Below are 22,323 nucleotides of genomic sequence, written 5' to 3'. Positions count from 1 at the left end.
CTTGGGGGGCTAAATTATAGGTATGTGGCGACAAGGGCCCGCCGTGGACCCAGCGAGACCTCGCTAAGCGGGCTGAGGGGTGGATCAGTTTGGTCAAGTCCAGCCGGTAATGGAGGGCTTTTTACTGGGCCACGCGTCCATCTGGCCAACACTAGGGGCTAAATGGTGAAAAGAGAGTGTGGTTTGTGTGTGTGCATATGTGGTGTATCAGGGTAAAGCAATTAAGATGCGTTTACCATCTATTTAGACAGCTGCTAATGGGCTGACAGCGATACAGCCGCTCTCCACCACGGATACTAATCTATACAGCATGACCAAGAAGGAGGAGGGAGATGGAGAGATGCACAGACACAGAATATATTTGAATAATCACCATTAAGCCTCCAAATGCAGGATAATGTTGGATCCTGTCTTACAAAGATCCTCGCTCTTTTCACTGGTGAAGATTTTAGTACACAGATGCATGAAAGCAAATAAAGTGAACACATGGGAGTAATGATATCCACACCTACACAGCTGTTAATACAACAAAACCCCTCAAACGAGTGTCACTCTACTGGGAACACACACCCTCGTGGGCTGAGATACGGGGCCACTGGTGAGTGCTTTGGCATCCTAATTTCAGTCTGTCTCTCCAGCCCTCCACCTCCCTATGCCAGTTGTTATGGCGATGGGAACCCATGGCTGTCACAGATTTAATGGGACGGGGGGAAAAAATAGAGGGGCGAAGAGGGGGACGGGGTGACTAGCAGTGGAGGAGACACCGCTAAACAGGGGGAGAAAATAAAAGGAGGGTTAAGCTTTTCAAAAGGGATAAGTTTGGTTAATTGAATGTGGGCCTGATGAAGATAAAGGGTACTCTTTCAACTTATCCGGTTTCTGTTGCTGCTCTGTTTCTGTTTTTAATTATCAAGATATCAGCAATTGATACCATCAACATAGTTTCCAACTACAAATATATTCCCACGTTTTACCAATTCTGCGATACTCAACACACTGCAATTCCCCGTATCATATCTGTGCCACTGAAGACAAAGCAAGAGGATTTAGACGATCTGCCCTCCAATTGCCCCCCCACCCCAACATTTTAGCCGCTTTCTTCATTGCAACTTTTAAATTACCCTCAAGTCTTTTCCTTTCAGGCTAATTTATTTCATAAGCATTACCTTAAGCAGTAACTAAATCATGACCCTGATAAGTAAAATTAGTGGTGGAATTGGTTTAAAGCAGGGGTGGGCATTTAATTTCCCCAAGAGGCCACATGAGAAATCGGGACTGTTGTGGTGGACTGCACTAATAAGCTTATGAAGAGATAAAATTCATGAGCAGAATTGAGATCAGCTTATTGGAGCGGTTCTCTACGACTCTCATGAGGCCCCTTGGTGAAAATTCATTGCTCACCACTCGTGTAAAAACGAGTGTATAAATGTATGTAATGTAAGAAGAAGCAAAAAGATATAATGCAATATTCATATTCTGTCCCACTCATAGGTGTGCTTTTAACTTCTTTCAACAAAGAACACAAGCACCACAAATCAGGGAGGTGAGCTTGATGGAAGAATGTGTGGATGTGTGACACAAACGTTTGATAATTAAATCTGTTCAGTTTAATAATGTTGCTGTAAGTCACCTTCGTGGGAAAACTTAAAATTATGCTAATTTTGTCATAGTGAAAATATTTCTTCATTCAACTCAACCAGCATACATGATAATAAAGCTACACTTAACATGCTTATAATAACAGTTTAGGTCTCTGCACTACTAGTGTCAATGCACTCAAATGTCAATAAACAGAATGACAAAAATGAAACAGACATCACTTCATGAACAGACGAACTGAGTAAGGTTATCCACAAGAAAAACAAAGAAAACCTTCAAAAAACAGAACAGTTTCCCCCTAAAGAACGGTTTTCCACAGAGTTGATTACAAATGGTGGTATCAACATTAAACAATATCTCTAATGACTTGAGTCGTTGTCAAGTCTGTACTATTTATCACTTCCAGTGAAACTTGTGCTTCACTCCGACTATCCATCTCCATGCCTCCCACTCTCCCTTTCTCCGTACCTCTCTCCATCACTAACTGACAGACCCACTAATCACTGAGACCAATGGCTTGGAGTTGATCTGCCCAAATGGATCAACACTAGCTAACATCCCTCCGTCCACCGTCCAAACTTCCCCCACGGCGTCCTCTCTCCATCTCCCCCTTTATCTGTTCGTTTAGCCAGTATGCATATCCATCAGCTCAGCCGAGCATCATGGCCAGCACAGCGAGCCAGACCACACACACACACACACACACACACGTGTGCGCACACACTTGAAGAGATGGGGAGGCAGACAGGCCAGGTAAACAAACATCACACAGCCCAGTGGTTCACCTAATGTTCCATGACATGACTGCTAGTGATGTCTCTTTCCCAAACACACATAGCTCCAAAGACATATCCAGGACCACCAAAAGCCAGAACAAGTTCTGTTTACCAAAGTGGGAGGATGGACAGGTGGAGGAAGCGGAGCAAGGGCAGGTCAAACAGATGGCTGTGATAGAAGAGCTATATTTAAAAAAGGACAGAGCTTGCAAAGATGGAGAGAGAGGATACTCAGAGGACAGAGGCTATGCTGGGTGCACTCTTTGTGATCGTCTGGATCTGTTACTTAAAGGGTTATGGATGCATTGGGTGAAGATTGGCTCAACTTTGATTAATCCAGAACTGCATCTAGATCCAGTGAGTTAAAGCACATCATTTTGATATTCTCAAGAAAATACCACAAACATATATTTTGGTGGAAGTAAGATATCTGGAGTAGATCTTGTTAACAAAAGTGTTTATAACAGCATATGTCTGTATTAGCCAATAAACACTGGATTTTATATAATTTGTTTGAAATAGACACTAAATGTGGACTATTACAGTACTGAATAAAACATAATAACAATAATAAACATTTTAATGTTCAGCAGTTTTCCACCTGCCCATGTTGACAGGAGAATCTTTTCCTAAATCTCAACAGATGAACCTACAATGATGTTTTTGGACCTCAACATGCTAGAAAAAAAAAGCCAAAGAGATGCAAGATCAGGAAGATTTATGGACATGTGAAAGTTAATCTGAGGAGCGAGCAGCATAGGAAGATCAATCAGCTATTAGAAGAGGAATCAATTATGAAGAATTACCTAAGAGCAACAGGGGAAGGTAAGTAAAAAGAATAAAGTGAAAAGGATGACGTATTGTAAAAACAAAGTTCGCCTGTTAGGTGAAATGAGAGAGCCATGAGCAAAAAACAAAAAAAGCCATTAGAGACAGTGAGAAGTAAAGAAGGATGCCAGGAGACATGATCTTCATCTGGTCCTGGTGTGTGCTGGGAGCCAGGCGGACCAGCGTCTGGGTGGGGACAGGCTAAAATCAAGGTTAGCCATGTGTGCTAATGTGGCTGACAAGCGTCCCCCTCCATATGCACACTCCGACTAATGGCAAATGCGTTAGCGCTGCCTATACACACCCCAACACACATACACAGATGGATAACACCAACCGCTGTGCCACCAAATGCCTTTTGCTTGAATTCACATGCAAATTTGCGTGTCGCTGTGTGTATGTGTGTGTGAGAAATGTTCAAGCACTTTGGTGGACATGATCTGCCATTAGCATCAAGGCAGATTTCAATAATTCTGGAAAAATACACACAGTCCTGTAATTTTCCCCTCTCTCGTTTCTCACTGACACGGATGTGCGTGTGTGTATGTGTGTGTGTTGGAGGGGATAAGAGAATGACACGCTTTGCGACGGAGCAGAAGAGAGAGGGTCAGATAGAGAGATAGCAAAAGGGGAGGAGAGGAACGGCGAGGAGAGACAAGGGAAACATTTTTCCTGTCATTGGGTGCAAAAAGCAGAGCGGCAAAACTGATGGTAATTGGGTCTTCGATGGGCTGAAGGAAACCCACCGTAGCATTCTGGAAATAGCCAGCTAATGTGGTTTGAGGGAGGGGAAATGACAGATTGTGACAGAGCTGGTGACACGTACAAAGAAGCGCATTGGTTTTTAAGTTCAAGCCAGATATACTGACAAAGAAAAAGCAGCAGTCAATTGTATGTATTACTTTTATTTAAAGAGGGAAGGCTACTGGAGCAAGCTCAACTTTATAAGAATATCCTCATCACGCAAAATTAAAATAAACAAAACAAAAAAGGATTAATCACTCAAAAAAAAAAAGGACTTAACAACTTAAGAAATTTATTAATCAAAGAATTTGTCAAACTAATAGCACAAAGAAGGAAAAAAAATACATTATTTGTAGTTCTAGGTTAACTTACCCTCCATTCTGCCATTTACAGAAAGGACCTTGACCAGCGCAAGGTATTTGCTGGCATCCAGTGCTACTGATGAGTCCTTACGACTCCTAAAAGCAGAGACAGAGATAGCAACAGACAGACTTGATTAATGTATTCCACTTACAGTAATGCAACTCATCTATTGTACGTTCTCAGTGTTCAGGCTGATGCTGGAAGCAGGTGGTGAGTGAAGAGAAGGAAATGGGGGAGGCAGAGGGGAGAGTTTCCTGTGTTTTAGCCAGTCAACTAAGCGGCTGGACCCTGCATTAATGTCTCCCCTAATACCACTCAAGTTAAACTTTAATGGCCTGCTACTGGCCACAGTGCAGCCGTGTGCGTCTGTGTGTGTGCGCGCGTGTAGAAAATTTGTTTGTGTGCGCACATTATGCTCCACTCACAATTCTCTCTTCAGGTTCAGTGCTTCCTCCACATTGTTTTGGCGACAGCACAGGTTGATGAGGATGGCGTAGCCGCCGGCTGTCATCTCCTCTTCGTGCTGCTGCTTCAGCTCGAGGGCACGCTGCAGGTTCTGATCAGACAACAACGCTCTCAGGAAAAAAAAAAAACCCAAAACCAAACACAAAAACAAAGCAGCTAACTTCAAAAAAGAAAACAAAAGAAAAAGAGCCTTATGAGACCAAAAGAAATTTTACCTCCTCAGCACTCAGAGCCTGGATGGCCTGTTTGAGAACAAGTCCTAATGGTTTGTTCTCTGCTTTTAGTTCAGCCAATTTATTCTCAAGTGCCAACACCTTGCCCTCAATTCCCTAAAGGAGACAGAAAGGTGTTAAACACATGTACATGACCACTGTCCAACCTCACGGGTACAGGAGCTTGTACAAATAGACACATGGACATTCATCTCCACAGGAGAGCTGCGCTCTTACTTGGGGTGTGGGGAAGATGTCTTTACAAAATGGCACATCAAAGAAAGTTATGAGGATAATTGTGAAACTTGAACATTTTGTATGCGTCCTTCACAATGTCCTACTTACAGTGGCACGAGGAGTAGCTGACACAGGGCCATTGGAGACTTTCTCTTTGGGGTCTACCAAAGCCATCACATCCTGACACACACACATGCACACACAGCGTCAACACTTGGCATCCAATTTCTACTGCAGTATAATGAGCACTTAGAGTAACAGTGCAGAAAACATAGTGGAAAAACTGACTCTAATTTACCTGAAAACGATATAATAAAATGTCCAAAGTAACAGTAGGTATATTTAAAAATAAAAGACTGAAGGTCGGGCTCAATACCTTGACAAGCTCAGGAACGTGGCAGGAATCCAGAAGGTTCCTTATCCCTCGATAGAGGTTTACTGAAATCATTATATTCTGTGTAGAAATCAGCAGGAAAACAAACATCAGCAAGAAACTCGAGCTTAACCTGTCGATTTCTGTTACAAAGTCAGCTGAAAATCTCTCAGCCACAACTAAATTTAAAAAAAATCCATCAAGAGCTTATGCTCAAAATCGTTTGCGGAGCATAACGCTGTAATCAGGTGCTACTGGAAATGATGCAATTTCAATAAAGGGACATTAACGACTAATTAACAACAAAATGGCAAAACTCTTTCAGTGACATCCTTTTTTTGGTGATTAATACCTGAGAGATGACCTGCATGCAAATTAGAGTTGACGCTATTGACTCATTACTCAAAAATGAATATGCAACTATTCACTGGATTCCACTTTGCAGATGAGAGTTTGAGCTTTTGTGTGTTTTATGTTATGTGGGTTAAGGCCCTCCACAGATGACTGATGAGCCAATAATGAGATGAAAATATAATACAACAGGACAACTTTAAATACATACAAGACGAAAAAAAAAACATTAAAAAAAAAACTAAATAATGGCTGGATATATATAGAAAAAAAAAATCCTAAAATATATAATATACAATAGTCAAAAACCCTGAAGGTGAATAAAATAATGTAATTCTGGATAAAAATGAAAGACCTCAAAACCCAAAATAATAAAATAGAATCAAACAAAGATATATACACTCTCACAAAACACTAGTCTGGACTTTGAGAAATTGATTAGGATACTTTCATCTTGTGAATGTTTATGCTGATTAGAATTTAAAGGAAAATGACAAATTAATAAATATTGTGATATATATTCATATTTGCTCCAAAGCATATGAAGTATCGCTTTATATGAAAAGGATTTTCCGCAGATGAAGGTGAGAAACAGCACTGCCAACACTGGTATCAAAAAAAATGTCCACTTAAGGATTAACATTTATTTTTTTTACACTTTAAATTCCAAACAAAGCCAGTGAAGAGAGTTTTTGTTTCTTCCTTTTTCCCCCCTAAATCCTTGATGTAAAACATGATTTAATCTTCTTCGACATGTCTGGACCTCGTAACTCAAACCTTCACTCTTGAAAAATAGAGCACAGGATGAGCGTGTATACTGTAAATAATCCGAGTCCGATTACACACCGCATCATCTCAGATCAGACAGTCCAAGCTCCTTTAAAGTGGGAAGGTTATGAATGTACTGGATATAGAGATGTTAGTACATGAATGTGTGGTGTGTGCATTTCTCCCCCCAATCAACTTAATCGGTGTGTGTACCTTAGACTGCAGCTGACTGAAGAATTTCCGCAGTTTGTCTTCTTGCGCCCGCACCTGCCCTTCTGACATGCTGTCGATCAGATTATACAGGAAGTAGGCTGTAGCTTCTGCACAAACACACACGCATATACACATGCACAGTGAGCCGTTGTCTTGGGAATACATTTCATTTGCCACCGTGTCAGTCACTCTGGCCATTTGTGCATTTATACTATTTTTCTGTAACCTCTGCAGAGTGTGTGATTGTGTTTCTTTTCTGCTGACAGAAGCTGCTTTTGGGCTGGAGTTTGAGTGAATGTACGACGGCTGGCAGTGACAGATTCCTCTTACTGCAGCGTGTACACACACACACACACTTGCAGATGTCGTGTAACTGGATGTGACATGGATAACGGTCTCCATCGCTCCCACCTGCACACACACCAGTTTCAGCACTTTGGACATTCTGTGACACACACACACACACACACACACAGCGACATTAACGCTCTGCACACACACTGACAGCGCAAAAACGCTGCCTAACAGTCACACATACCCACTTTAACTACTCTGCGCTGTGTCAGCAGCTAGGCTCCCTTTCCTCCGATGGAGAGGGCAGGTCTTTCATCCACACAGCAACACACTCACACTCACACACACACACACAAAATGATGAGAAGTGGGCCGGGCAGCAGTCCACTGCTACTGAGACTGAACGTAAACACATGCAAAGCATTTTTTTGTCATCTGAATTATAGTTAGAAAGTGACAGCGCATACAGTCCCGACTCTGAATACCAATATGAGTTACACGTACAGCCATACTCTCACTCCTCTCTCCTTCTCACCTGCACAAATGCACACAAACACATTCCAGGCATGTCCTTGTATACAAGATATCAGCATCATGAATTGTTGGTAGGAATGGGACATATAAATGTTTCCTTACCAGCAGGGGAAGAGTTTCCTTTAGAGAAGCGTTCATCTTTGTATAAGACCTCAGTAATCTGGAAACACAAATTGATCACACATAGAAATTACAGTACGTCATATGCAGCAAGTGGAAGAATGTACATGGCATAACCAAATAATGACAGGCATGGGCCATGTTTTAACAATGTAGATTCTATCTCCAAAAGTTGATTCTGTTCATCTGGACATAGCGTTTTCTGGGAGAAACGTTTCGTCACTCATCCAAGTGACTTCTTCAGTCTCAGCTGACTGCAGGTTTCCCCAATCTTATAAACAGTACAGTAAAAATGTAGATTTTACTGAATGTGACTTTCTGTCAGAAAAGCAAATTAAATATCAAACCCTTATTTTACAACCCTCCTAAATGCAACTCATCTTAACTTACAAGAAAAAAGCCAATCAGAGGCAGACAGAAATTCATCTCATGTCTCATTAAACTTGTGTCAAGTTTAAAAAATGCTTCTTTTTATTTGCACTTGTTTGTTCTAACATAGCCGCTGATAAACTCCTTCTAAACCTCTCTGTTGTACTTCTATATCACTCTTTGCAGCCCGCGTGGGCATGTTGACCTCTTACCTTCACCATGCTCTCCACATCAGCAGACCTGCAGGGGGCAGTAGAGGATAAGACATGAGTACTCAGGGCAGGTCAACAAGACTCCAACTTCACAGAGTTGCTGTGCAGTTTGGTCATAAGCAAGCATAGGCTATACTTTAAATATAAAAGGACATCTTTATGCGTCACCAGCTTACTTTCCCTTAATATCTTTGTGTTAATATATAACTGTTTTAAGCTAGTAGTTAACAGCCTCCCTTTAACGCCACACTAAAAAAAAGTATTAGGTAAAAACACTATATAATATTTAAAGCAGCAAAAATACATTTTCATACCTTTAAAGAAAAACACAAATTCTGTACATTTTGCTACATTTTCCCCCCAAAGTGAGGAAAATCCAGTTCTTCAGGAACTACAATGATACATCTTCGCTCAAAGACGTTTTGCATTAAGGACTTACTCAATAAATGACGTAACTTTTATTCTAACAACACACATGATATGACATTTGAAATCAAGTAATCGTAACACAGACAGTGTCATGTTCCCGTAGCTTCTGAATTGACAGTGTGGCACAACACACCGAGAAAGAGCGACAGATTTTGTAATTTGACATTCTCAACCTCGCTGTACATGAGAGGAGAGATGGCAGTATAAAAGCCTGGAAAAACCACAAAAGACACAGTGAAACAAAGTCACACACATGCACACAGGCTAAATGATGACAATGTGTGACATTTCTGGCGTTGTCAGCTAGTTGGCGGAAAGGAGGAGAAAGTGGGTGATGAGAGGAGGGAAGAAGAGGTCTTTAATGATTAAATTATCCCCTGACCTTGTCTTTGACAGGAGCAGGTCTTACACAGCGATGACACGGCGTTCGCAAACACACACATGCACACACAGACGCACACGGTCCCCAAGTGACAAGCCCAATTATGACCCTGTCAGCCAACCTAACTATCAGAACGGTGAGAGAGTGTGTGTGTGTGTGTGTGTGTACATGTGTGTGCAATGAGAGAAAAGCAAATAAAAAAAGCTCTGGAGATAAAATAAAAACAAACGTGGATACTGCGAGTTAAAATGGAAACGACACATATGTAGAGAAACATTTCGATTTAAAGTTTGTCTTATTATTTTTACTACATTTTTATTATAAAGCTTCTGAATAAATTTTTAGCTTTAAAAAAAAAAAAAGGCATTTTGCTATAATTCTAGTCCTTAAAGTAAAAACTATGCTGCCAAGCTCAAACTATGGCATTGTCTTGTTTTTTTAAATGATGGATTCCTGAGAATAATCAGCATAACTTTTTCCCTTTTGTTAGTTAGCATGCACTACAACAAAGAAACTACCAGCTGAATTATAAAGCTCAAATTTAAGCTCAACTGAGCGTATCCTGGCTTAGTGGAAGAAATAACTTTGGTCCCAGCAGACAAGTCAGCATTTTTCTCTTGACACACCTCCAGCCTCACTCAGGGGCTGGAGTGTTTTTGTGTGGGTGTGTAGTGCTAAACTGTAAATATTCATAAACATCCCTTCAAGAAAGCCTGTGGGTCAGTCTGCGTTTGTGTGTCTGTGTAGGGTGAGACAACCAGAGACCAGTATGGGGGTCTGGGTATGAGCGACAGTGTTGGGCATCTGCTAATTTACATATCTCCCACGGTGCTTTGAGGCAAGAGCTAAGGGATGACAAGCTCCATATGCATGAGGCATCCATGTATATCTTTTGTGTGTGTGCATGTGTCTGCATGCATGTGTGTGTGGTAGTGTTTTTCCCCGCAGCTGCTAAAGCACAGACACTGTAGATGGTGTGATCAGCTGCACATGTCATATTCATAGCATATGCTGCAGTGACCTCCACATAGCTACAGGCCTCCCTCAAACACCAGTGAGGAGTTTGGGGGCAAAATATGGAGAAATATGGAATATAAAGTGATGGGGAACATGTGAACACATGAAGGGACGGCAGGCTAATAACTCACTTTTTGAAGCCCAGAATGAGGCTGCTGCGGAAAACACCGAGGTCCAGGGAGGGGAAGGAAGGATCCAACACTGGAAAGAGAAGACAAATCATGATTACAGGGAAAAAAAGCGACAGACCGATTCACATTCTGGAATCCTGCAATGAAGTTTAAGATTGGGATTGGTGGCCTTGCAATTCAACTAATCAATAATCTAACATGCAAGGCTTTCAGCACATTTTCAGCAAAGTTCAGGAGAAAGCTTAAATTCAAAGCTTTGTTTAAAGCTGTAATGTGATAGTTATTCCACCCTCACCAGTCTGCATAAAACCCTGCAAACAGGGAATGTGATTAGAAGTAATGCTATTCCAGTAATAAGCCAGAAGCTACAGTCCCAAACGCTGCCTAAAAGGCAGTGTCGAAGTGTAACACTGATGACACATTGCCTGTGTGAAGACTTCTACGTTCACCTGCCATTATTAACTGGAAGAAACACCACTATGCCAATCACATGGCAGTAACTCAATTAGGGCTGTGCGATATGACCAAAATCTCATATCCCGATATAAGAATTCTATCGTCCCGATAACGATATAAATCACAAAAATGTAGCATTTTCTGTAAATTTTGTGAATCTCGGGCAGCTCGTCTTACGGGAAGTGTTTCCAGCTGCGCGTCATGTAGCTGGAGTCGAGTGTTTTAACCAAAGCATGAAACTATACATTTTTAGACATAAGTTGTAAAGGCCGCCGTTTTCTTTGGTCTAAGGTTTATTTTTTAGCACCTGGCGGCTCTTTTTTAATTCTCATCCATAAATAATCTGCTCTTTCACGTGATTCAGTTTATTTTGAAAAATCTCAACAGGATCTTGAGCTTTATTGTGAAAGGTTTATGTGGAACATAAACAAGCGGACATGCGATGGTGTTACGTCGTTGTTGCTAACCACAATGCATAAAAACAGGCGCTTGTCCGTCCATAGTGTGGTTATATGAAATATAAGGGAAAGAGAAAACTTTAAGAAATTAATATAGCCACTACAGTGACCATCAAAACGATGAAAAAAATACTGCCGTAAACAGTTTATTTTGCAACACCACGAAACAAATGATAGCGTAAAATGAAATGATAGACGTTTTTATATTGTCATCCGATATATATCGTTATATCGAACAGCCCTAAACTCAATGCATTTAAGCATGTGGACATGGTCTTGGTTTCTGCTTCCACATTCGAGAAAAGTATCTAACTATTCTGCCAAGACAATTTTTTTGCACACAAAAAGGCAACACATAACGTTGGCAGCAGATAAGACCCAGCACCATTTCTAGGAAGATATGTGAGGGTTAAAGAATCTGTAAAACTTTCTTCACATGAGGCCAAAAAAAGGAAAAAGGAAAATAAATTCACTAGGGAGTACAAATGAAAGAAACGCAACAGCTGCCTGTGAAAATGAGTGGTGGATGCTAGAGACTAAAAACAGAAGAAAGGGAAAACAGGAAGAGTCATCCATTATTTAGCGGCCATCTCTATCCCATTCCTCTGCCAGTTGAGGCGCCTCTCGTTCTTGCTTCTTACATATTCACACAAACTAATCTCTTAAAAGGCCTGATGAGCACCGAGAAGCAAGTGGGCAAATGTGTGTGTGTGTTAATGCTGGGCCAATTAGCCTGCAGGCAAAGTGCAAAAAATGCTGCAGAGATTCTTTAGACTGAATAAGAGAGTGTGTACTTACACAGAGTGTAGAGTTTGGCCAGGTCGGTCACAGCCACCAAGCGCATCTCTGAGCATAAAAAGCCCTCCGACTCCACAGAGATGCCTGCATCCTGAAGACCAAAACAACAAAAAAAAATCCCAGACAACTTTAAATCAGAATAAACATAAATGAAAACTGGTCACATGAAAAAAACCAAACAAACCAACAAACAAGAACCCTCACACAGATTTATGGATTACCTTGAGGGCTTGTCGAGCTGCATCAATGCTGGGGAACACAGGGAGGATGTAGTTGGATAAAGTCTCGACATCAGGGGAAACATCGAGAGCCTGCATGCCTTTCATCACCTCTACAACACCTACAACACACAAGTAATAGGTAAGAAAAATCTGCCTTTCTTCCCCCCAGATGGATGCATTTATGTTGTGTAGTGAAAGAAGCAACTAAGAGTTGTTGTTTTTTTTAATGAAACAACAGAATAAAAAGACAAAAAAGACAAAAATAGATCAATGCTTCTATCAGAGGTTCCTTTGAATTCTGAAGGTACTCAGTTAAATATTGTTTGAAAATCACTCATTCCTAGAATCTAGGATGCTACTGTCAAACAGGTACCCTTAAACCAGAATATATTCAGTTTAAAAATCAGAAGAAAAGTCTCAAACACACAAATATAAAAGCAAAGTTGTTATTTGCACCGTTATAAATGATAATCTTAATTTTTTTTTTAAACCAGCTTTTCTATCATTCAGATTCTAATGACAAATGCATTATAGAATATGAAAGGCCTTGAAGTTAATGTGACTGAAAGGGTGAAATTAAGAACTTTTATACATGCTTTCCTTTTCTCATATTTGTGCACAGGTCTGACAAAAAACTATTAAATCCACTCTTCTTTTCAGCAACAAAGTGCAAATGGCTCTTTCACGATCTACCTCAGACGAGTGAGTGCGTGTGCATAAACATGCAGTTGCCCTGAAGTGGACTCTTGCACCCTCACCCTGTTCTCCAGCAGAAACTGGAGGTCCTGCTCCAGGGAAAGAGGCCAAAAACAGTCACATACATATGGAACAGCCATTCGCATGTTTAACATGCCTTCAAGCATCTTCATGTTTGTGTGTGCACATATGCAAGCAGCTTTGGAGCACTTTGCATATTTCTGGGAGCATGGCCACAAAGGAAATGGGCCTAAATGTGTGCGTGTTTGCTCTTATTAAGTGTTACAATTTGGTGCAAGGACAGAAATAATCCATCTATGGTACTATACATGCTATGCATAAGCACATCAAGGGCTTATACACCTGGCTCCCAAGCGGACTTCTGAAAACTATCCTAAAGTGCTTCCTTGAGTTGACATACCTTAAGATGCTGTGTGTATTTAAGCTGCACTCAGGTACTAAAACAAACACACACACATATCTGTGTTTCTGCATCCTAATGGGACGTATGTGTTCACCTGGCAGCCTCTTTTCAGCTGAATAAAAGATGAGTCCTGGGCTTTTATATGCCATTAAAACCTGCCGCTGGGGTGCATTATCCCAGGTAGGGCTACCTGAACCACTCCATCCATCCACCCTTCTCCGCCCTCCATTTCACTCATTCATCGTCCCCTCTCACTATCCATCTACCTGCTTTCAAGTTAAAGTAAACAGACGATCTTCTCAATGGAGGATCCATCCACTCTGCTGCCCATCCCTCCATTCTTACCCCCTAATCGCTTTCATCCAACTCTTTTTTTATGAAAGAAAACAGGGAGCACCTTCTGTCCTCCTGAATAATCCATAATCAATTTCACAGAGAGCAAAAGGAGCTGAAAACAAGTGAATGGATAGCTGGAAGTATATAAATGGACAGGTTCTCTCACACTTTTCAGCTTCCACACATGAGCTTTCATGACCGTCAGCACTTTTCTTTGGTCAGTTGAGCAGGTTTGTGTGCTTTCATCCCCACAATCAACTAACCAAAAGCTTTAATTCCTCTGAACTCCAGGTTGTTTCTTCTTTGGTTTGATTTAAAGGCTTGAATTGAGTTAACTAAGAAGCAAGCCTATGAATAATACTAGTTATTAAAAATTTCTTTCTTTCTTTGTTTTTTAAAAAAGGGGGTTACGCAAGCAATACTGTGCAAAAGTCTTAATTTCTTTACATTTTACTTCCAGGGAGCCAGACTTTCTTAGAATTTTTAAAGTGGTCTTAAGAAATAGTTCTCCAAGCTCTCTGAAGATCTTTTAAAAGTTTTCGTTGAAACATTGGCTGCTTTCTCACTCCTTTTCACTGTAAAGCCACTTTAAACTGAACTAAGAATCACTCATCCTTAAAATGACAGCTCTTTCAAGGGATGAACTAGTGTTGTGCCTACACATCACCAATAACTTGGTAAAGAACGGATTTTAAAACCATATCTTTAGGAATTTTTTTTTTTTTGCACCAATAAAGTGATTCCCGAAGAGCTATTAGCGAAGAACTAGACAAGGTGTGCAGTGTGTACTTTAAAAACAATTGAGGAAACTGGGAGTGGAAGTGGAAGACAAATGCAATGGGAGGTTCAAATCATCATCAGTAGGTACATCTATAAACCAAGATGGAGGCTCTGTGATGGTTTGGGGCTGAATTTTGGTGTTGGTGTTGGAGATCTTGTCGAAATCTGATGGATAGATTTTGATCCACAATCCAATACTATCTATTAAAATATTGACTTTCAAGCTTCTTAGAATTGTACAGACTGTTTTTGCCTTCCATGCACGTTTTACTATATCCCTAGCAAAATGTAAAGAAAAGAGGGGTGACTTTTGCACAGTACTATATCTAAGTAACGTCAATATAGTAAATACAGAACCAGTGCCTTTGTCTCATCTGTCAAAACTGTTAACTACGAATAAATTAGTAAAACAGTTAAGCTACAACGCTAAACAAGGCCTGATAATATGTAGTGTCATTTATACCACTCTCTCTTTTGTCTTTTCACTCCAGAATACATAATAATGTGATAATGCCTCTTTCTTCTTTCCTCCCTGTCTGAACAATTTAAAGACAGATTTGGCACAGAGGACAACTGAGAAGAGGGGAGACCTCTCTAGGTTGGTCAGCATTAAGACTGACATACCATCCAGGCAAGAAGTATCAAAGTAGTGAGTTAAGCATGGCAGTGGTCACAAGATATCATCATCAGATTCATGTCTTCAGGTTAACTGTCACAGACGAGAAGTGAGGATGGAGAAGAGAGAGGAGGAGAGGAGTGGAGTGAACTGGTCGCTGTCATCTCCTCTTGTCCTTGGACATGAGTACCTGTCACTTCCCCCTTTGCTCTCTCCCCCCCTAACACCATCTGTCTCTCCGTGTCCATGACTCTCTAAAGGTAGACATTGTTGCTGCAAGGCAAAGGCAGGTTATGTTTAAAAACATAAGAAAAAGTCTATTTTGTGAGACATCTAGAGCTGCAATTTCACCCTTCCTTTTCTTTCTTTTAATCAAGATGATACTTGGCTCTCACACCACATTTTAAATCAGAATTAAGTTCAGGGTCAGGCTGTGAATGTGCTAACTATCTGACAGAAAAGTCTGCTTCCCACAGAGGATGTAAACAAAATCAGGTAAGGGGCAAAAGCAGAGAAGGGAGCCTTTACCTCATCACCCCGACTCTCAAACAAACAAGGCCAGAAACACCACCTCTTCCTCTACAGTTTCCCCTCCGCTCCCTTTTCTTGCTCCTCCATGTCAGATGTGATAAGAGTGCTTTGCGTTGCGAGGACTGACAAGCATCGACTAGCTGCAGGCAGGTGGCATATATGGCCAAACATATGCTTTCTCCAAACCCGCCAAATCCACACCTAATCAGAATGTTCTCCCCCATCCCCCGCCACTGCCCGCCTTCAATTCCACAGCTCCGGCCTCTCTGCCTGCTAGTGACACCTGTGGACAAAAAGTGACACGGCGCTTAATATTTCATAGGCCGTGCACAGTGGGGCGCGTAATCCAAAGTGAATTCCCTCAGAGCCCTTACATTTACATGAAATCAAGTCACTCTGCATCAGTCACATCACCTGCACTGGTCTTCGAAAGCCCGCCCTCTCCACTTCCAACTTTCAATACACACACACACCTCCAACAACAGCAGGAGAGAGAAAGGGGGGAAAGAAAAGAGAAGTTGCATCATTCATGAGCGTTGAGGCCAACACCATCACAAACAAGCGAGTGTGTGAGTGAGAGTGAAGTTTCTCCGTTTTCCTTCCTTCCGTTCTTCCTCCTTTCTCCTTCTGTGATACCTAAATGGATGCTGTCCGATGTGTCTGTGTGGCTTCGAGACTGTGCGGTCAGAGAATTTAAGCTGGAGTAAGTGTCTGTGTGTGTGGTTGTGCATGTTTAAACTCCTGTCTAGTCCACTTGTTCATGCTGTCAAGCTAGCCGCCGAGACATCTCACCATTCAAACTGCGAATCTGTCTCGACCACACGGAGAAGCCAATCTGCAGCATCGCCACACCGGCGTAACCGGTTTCTACTCCCTGCCAGTTCAAATGCTGTCAATTGGCTGACAGTTGAAAAATACATCATTTATTAATCGCTCTAAAAAACCCCAAAGAGAGACCCAGGGTTCAGCATAAATAAAGCACTTAAAAACCGAGCGGCTACTGAACACATTTGACAGAGCACATTCACTAATGAGTTATGAATTTTGACAAGTCGCCAGATGCCAGCTATCGGTCAGTGAGACGATTTCCCCCACAAGCCCATAGCTGACAAAGACAAGAGAAAGAAACTAATTATTTTCCTTCAAACGAGACAGAAATTGGGGACAGAAATATTCCCATAAAATGCATCTGCTGAGCCATTAAACTATATTAAGAGGCTAAAACCCAAAAAAGTTTTCAACCGAGTGTCAGACAAGAGTCCAATAAAAGTAACGTGCCCAGTGAAAGAAGGGGGGGGGGAAAGGGGGGCTGTGCCACATTTAACACAAATCACAAATAGTACCTGTCAAAAGCTCCAGGTGAGTAAAGTTTAAAAGTTAAAAATGAAATTATTTGTCAAGCTTGTTCTGACATGAAAGAAACAGCTTTTTTTTAAAAAAGCTGCTCTTGTAAATATTCTGGCAGCCGTCACATTTTCTGTGTAATATCACGCATTAGCTCATTGTTGTCCAAGAGTACAAAATAATATGCTATGAAATATACTTTTTTTTACCTACCCTGCTCATTATTGTCCAGAATACTTTGCAGAAATAAATTACATTAATTGATGTAATGGCTCCATTTATGTGTTAATTTCATACAACCAGTTACTGCTACTGCTTTTTTTGCTCAGGAGGAAAAAAAAAGTCCCCATTTGATTATTATCCTGGAAAGAAATAAAGCAAAGATTACTCTCACAATCTAAATGTAGCCCCGTGCCCCCACAAGGCATCGGCATAGCACTTCAGTGGAAAAGGAGTACTGCAGGGAATCGGAAAAACATCTGGACTGAAAAACAAGTTGACTTAGACAAATGATTGGAGGAAACGACTGAAGCAAAACGACCTCTGACCCCTCAATGCATCCGAGAGGTCTGTGCATCCATCTATGTGGGTCTGTATGAGCAGGAGGGAGATGCAGAAGTCCAACCATTCAGACTGCTTCTGCACAGTTGATGTAGTGTTCGCTTTTATATGTACGGTGTCTTTTTGCAACACTGCTAGAAGCACATACCAAAGATTATTTCAAAGACTTACACAACAGGTCTAAAAGTGTTTAGAGTTCCAGAAACCCGATAAAAACCAAAACGTTAATGACGTAGTAGCTTTTCTAGTTATTTCCTGTAAAAAAAGGCCAAAAGACCCATTAGGTGACCAATGTGTGCAAGTTTGATTAAATTATGAGCAATGCTGAAGGAAAAGTAGCAATTCTTGTGATGTGCAGACAGAAGCTTCGCCATGGCATAAGCTCATCGGTCCTTCAGCCAGATGAGCTAAAAATACAATGTTCATTTGCCTCTGCACTTTCTGAAAGTCAACATTTATTTAGGATCCGGAACAAATGCAAAGTGTGTACATCTTCTAAAATTTGCTATCTATTCCAAGAACTCTCTAGAGAGACCCGTGTGGATTTGTGAGTAGGTGTTTCTGTGTGCGTTTGTCTCGTCTTCGCCTGCTCTGACTCTGTCATGCAAGGATCAGACCTCTTCGCCCTTCACTGCCCCAGCCAAGTGAAACCTGTCCCAGTTGGACCACTCTGTGAGTCATTAATATTTAAGGGAAACTCTTTTAAAAGCTCTTTCTGGTACAGAGGAAGTCATAATCCCCTCTGCACCACAGAAAAAAAAAAAGAAAAACATGTTCAAAAACTGCTAATATGACATTCACCAAAAACCTATTTCCTATTACGTGTATTAAAAACAGCTGGTAGGTCAGTTTTTCCTTCTGTCACAAGGCTGTATAACACCTGTTAGGTTCTCATACACACAAGATTGCTCGCATCAGGTAAAGCGGCTTGTTTAGCTACAAGATCTAATGGTTTCTATCAAGTTATTGGCTTCCAAGTGATGGCACAGATTACAAGCACATGAGCAATAACTCATAAAAAAACATAACATTAACACATGTTTAGCTTCTACAGCAATTAATCAGGATGTAAAATAAAGTCAAATGGACCTCATCAATATGACAATGTTGCAAAATCAAAGTTGTATGAGTATCTTAGGGAGGGGCAACATTTTAGCTGGTCTTGACTTTCCAAAAAGTCTTTAAAATGGTAAATGGCCTGTATTTATATAGCGCCTTACTAGTCCCTAAGGACCCCAAAGCGCTTAACATATCCAGTCATCCACCCATTCACACACACATTCACACACTGGTGATGGCAGCTACATTGTAGCCACAGCCACCCTGGGGCGCACTGACAGAGGCGAGGCTGCCGGACACTGGCGCCACCGGGCCCTCTGACCACCACCAGTAGGCAACGGGTGAAGTGTCTTGCCCAAGGACACAACAACCGAGACTGTCCAAGCCGGGGCTCGAACCGGCAACCTTCCGATTACAAGGCGAACTCCCAACTCTTGAGCCACGATCGCCACAAAGGGCTGTTTTAGTGGGTACGACTTGATCCTGAGGTTATGGTTTGAATCAGGCTTAATCATCACAAAGGTAGTAGTAAAAGAAAGTGTGTGTGTGTGTGTGTGTGTGTGTGTGTGTGTGTGTGTGTGTGTGTGTGTGTGTGTGTGTGTGTGTGTGTGTGTGTACCAGCTATGTTCTTGTCTTTGACGTGCTGAGTGAGAAGGGGCCAGAAGAAGTGAGGTCTTACGGGCAACTTCTCCTCCTTAAATAATTTCATCAGCTCTAAAGAAGTACCTGCAAATACAGATAAAAAAGTTAATTAATAACTTGATATATTACTGGATATAACTGGCAAACTTTTATGTTTTGCTTACAATTGACCACATGCAAGTAAATTGGCGAGTGTGCATGCATCAGTAGCAAATAAATATATCTGTGAGTAAGCAGATGCATGTAAGTGAAAGCATGTGCCGTACCAGTTTTCTTGGCCTCCAGGGCGCAGGACAGAGTGAAGCTGAGTGGTGATGTGTGCATATTTGACTCTTGGAGCTCTTTGCAGAAGCAGATGATCTTCTCCAGAGACTGGAGTCCACATATAGGAAACAAAAATGTAATTTATATTGTTATTAACGTTACAAACCCTGCATCCAGTTTGAAAATCAATGCCAGCTAACAGTCAACTGCTAAAGAGAACTGACCAGGGATATCAAACCAACTTTACATTGGCAGCCATAAACAGCCGAGTTTGATGTCAAGTGAATTTTAGGAATTTTTCTGTCATTTAATTGAATATCTATTACTTAAGTACTTTGGTGTAGTATGAATGCGCAGGGAGAAAGTCTTTATTATATCAGCCATATGTTTGACACCCCTCCTCTAAAATATGGTCTGATCCTGTGTCTTTGTCTCTTAAAGAAACCAGGGCCTGAGTACCGTATCCATGTTGATGCAATGTCGGAGGAAGAAGTTGCCCAGGTTGGCAGAGTCACTTGAGTTATCAGACTGCAGAGTGGGAAACGTCTTCAAGATGTGAAAAGCTGTGTCCTCCTGTCCCTGAGTTATCAGGCTCAGACACAAGTTCATGGCATCTGCAAGAACAACAACAACAACACACACAATTTGTATAACAGCTCCCAATTTCTTTAAATCGAGACTTTGACTAAATTGTATTTCTTTTTATGATTTTACTTTCATAAAACTAAAGTGAGTGCTGTAAAACACGTCACATTAATGTGTACCTGGAACGTAACCCCTCTCATGCCTCAAGCGCTCGACCATCTCTGGGATGTGCTGCTGGTGTTTGGACTTGGCCAGCGTGAAGATGACCTGCATGATGTCCCGGTCCATCAGACTGCAGTCTGCACTCTCTGCCGCCTCCAGAGTCTGAAAGAAAGCAAATTAATAAGGAAGAGAGAGGAGGGGTATAAAACTGAGTAAGCAACCTTGAAAATCTAAAATTCTTCTGATAACTTTTATAAAATTTTGTCTGAAAATCAAAAGTTATATATATCAATTATTTGGCAACCTGACATGTCTGACTTTAAACAGCATTATTACTAGACAGATGAATTATTTATTTTAGACAAAATTACATTTATTATACAGTTAGCAATATAATTATTAGCCAAACCCATTTTTCATATGTTTGTGCCCCCTAGGGGGGCATGTTTGTTTTTAACAGATTAATTCCCTGTGCTAGCCGCTCAGATGTAATGGACAATTTAAATCAACATTCCATTTAACAAACTTTATCAGGCTTGGTCTAAGATGACACGTGCTAATATCTGAAAAGTACGGTGGCCTTGAGAGGCCAAACGGACTGCAACTTAAGAAAACACCAGCAATACGAAAAACGCTGCAAAAGGACACAAAACAACGGAAATAGGAAAAAACACAAGGCAAGTGTTTCTGGGGAGAAAATTACCCGATGGAACAGTTGCAGGAACCCAAAACATGCTAGGTGTGTTTTATCATGATTCATACAATACTGATGACAGGTTTTTAGGCTAATAGTTGGGCTAACACACTTACCTCTCATCTTTTCTTTGCTCACAAAACCGATAGATCCTCCACTTCTTTTAAGTGTCTCCCAGCGCAATTCTTAGCATATTTTGGTTCCTGCAAATGGTCCATCGGGTTATTGTCTCCCCAGAAACACTTTCCTTGTGCTTTTGGAAATCTGTTTCTCCTATTTCTGTTTTGTTTTTTCCTATTTATGTTGTCGTTTTTCCTATTTCCGTTGTGTTTTGTGTGCTTTTGCAGCCTTTTTCTTATTGCTGGTGTTTTCTTAAGTTGCAGTCCGTTTGGCCTCTCAGGGCCACCGTAGAAAAGACTCAAAACAGAAGATTTTTGAACTTTTTGTTGGTAAAATCCCTTCCTCAACTTACTCACGATATACAACATGGGCAAAAATGCAGTGAGACAGAAAAAAATCATCACATGTGGTTTGCAAATACAATTATATGTTATATTTTTAATTACAATGTCAGTGACACAGTAGCTCATCCAGCTCACAATTCAAAGGTTACTGTAATGTGTGAAGTACATAAATAAAGCAAGAGTATCAACAGACCATGATCACCCATTAAATAATCCTTATCTGTAAATTAAATTAATGTTGGACCAGAACTGTAGTTGGAGTACTGACTCTTTTGAGTTTTGGATGGACTGTTGGAGACCTCGCATCACACAAGCTCAGCATACCTTCACCAGATAAGCTAAAAAAGTGGCAAGCAGTTCAAAAGCTGCACCCTTAAATACACCTACACCTTCAACCCTTAGGTGGCACTACACACAATTAATGCACACACCTTTTTCATGTTTTCCAGATCGCCCTTCTCAGCATACGCGTTCAACAGTGACACGTAAGTGTCGGGACCCGGTTCAATTCCTGCTCCATGCATCACAGACAAGATGTTCTTAGCACTCTCGATGTCACTGTCGAGTAATAAAGATTACAGCTTATTTAAATCCAAATTCCTTCAATTATAGCATTTGTTATGTGATATTAAATTCATCCATCCATCCAGTCGCTTCCGCTTATCCTTTTCAGGGTCGCGGGGGGCGCTGGAGCCAATCCCAGCTGTCATAGCGCGAGAGGTGGGGTACACCCTGGACAGGTCGCCGGTCTGTCGCAGGGCTAACACACAAGGACAGACAACCATTCATACTCACATTCACACCTAGTGGCAATT

At 41.2% G+C, this 22,323-nt stretch overlaps 1 protein-coding gene across 1 annotated transcript in view; it reads right to left on the bottom strand.

Annotated features, from left to right (window-relative positions):
- The window catches only part of lrpprc (leucine-rich pentatricopeptide repeat containing), a 59,492-nt gene that overhangs the window by 34,269 nt on the left and 2,900 nt on the right, over positions 1–22,323 (bottom strand). The window contains exons 7-22 of the mRNA XM_085477259.1: positions 21,940–22,066; positions 20,368–20,512; positions 20,063–20,217; positions 19,606–19,711; positions 19,316–19,423; positions 12,351–12,469; positions 12,130–12,220; positions 10,418–10,487; positions 8,459–8,486; positions 7,860–7,917; positions 6,930–7,036; positions 5,601–5,678; positions 5,333–5,404; positions 4,991–5,104; positions 4,736–4,866; positions 4,320–4,405 (exon numbers count right to left, since the gene is read on the bottom strand). Of these exons, the coding sequence (XP_085333385.1) occupies positions 4,320–4,405; positions 4,736–4,866; positions 4,991–5,104; positions 5,333–5,404; positions 5,601–5,678; positions 6,930–7,036; positions 7,860–7,917; positions 8,459–8,486; positions 10,418–10,487; positions 12,130–12,220; positions 12,351–12,469; positions 19,316–19,423; positions 19,606–19,711; positions 20,063–20,217; positions 20,368–20,512; positions 21,940–22,066 (1,595 nt within the window). The remainder of the gene's footprint in view (positions 1–4,319; positions 4,406–4,735; positions 4,867–4,990; positions 5,105–5,332; positions 5,405–5,600; positions 5,679–6,929; positions 7,037–7,859; positions 7,918–8,458; positions 8,487–10,417; positions 10,488–12,129; positions 12,221–12,350; positions 12,470–19,315; positions 19,424–19,605; positions 19,712–20,062; positions 20,218–20,367; positions 20,513–21,939; positions 22,067–22,323) is intronic.

Source organism: Copadichromis virginalis, linkage group LG13, assembly GCF_057382275.1.
Source record: "Copadichromis virginalis isolate Kocher_CV1m ecotype Utaka linkage group LG13, C_Virginalis_male_GT1.1, whole genome shotgun sequence".
NCBI lineage: Eukaryota > Metazoa > Chordata > Actinopteri > Cichliformes > Cichlidae > Copadichromis > Copadichromis virginalis.
The sequence above is the reverse complement of the archived record's forward strand: the minus strand, read 5'-3'. Positions and strand labels throughout refer to the sequence as shown.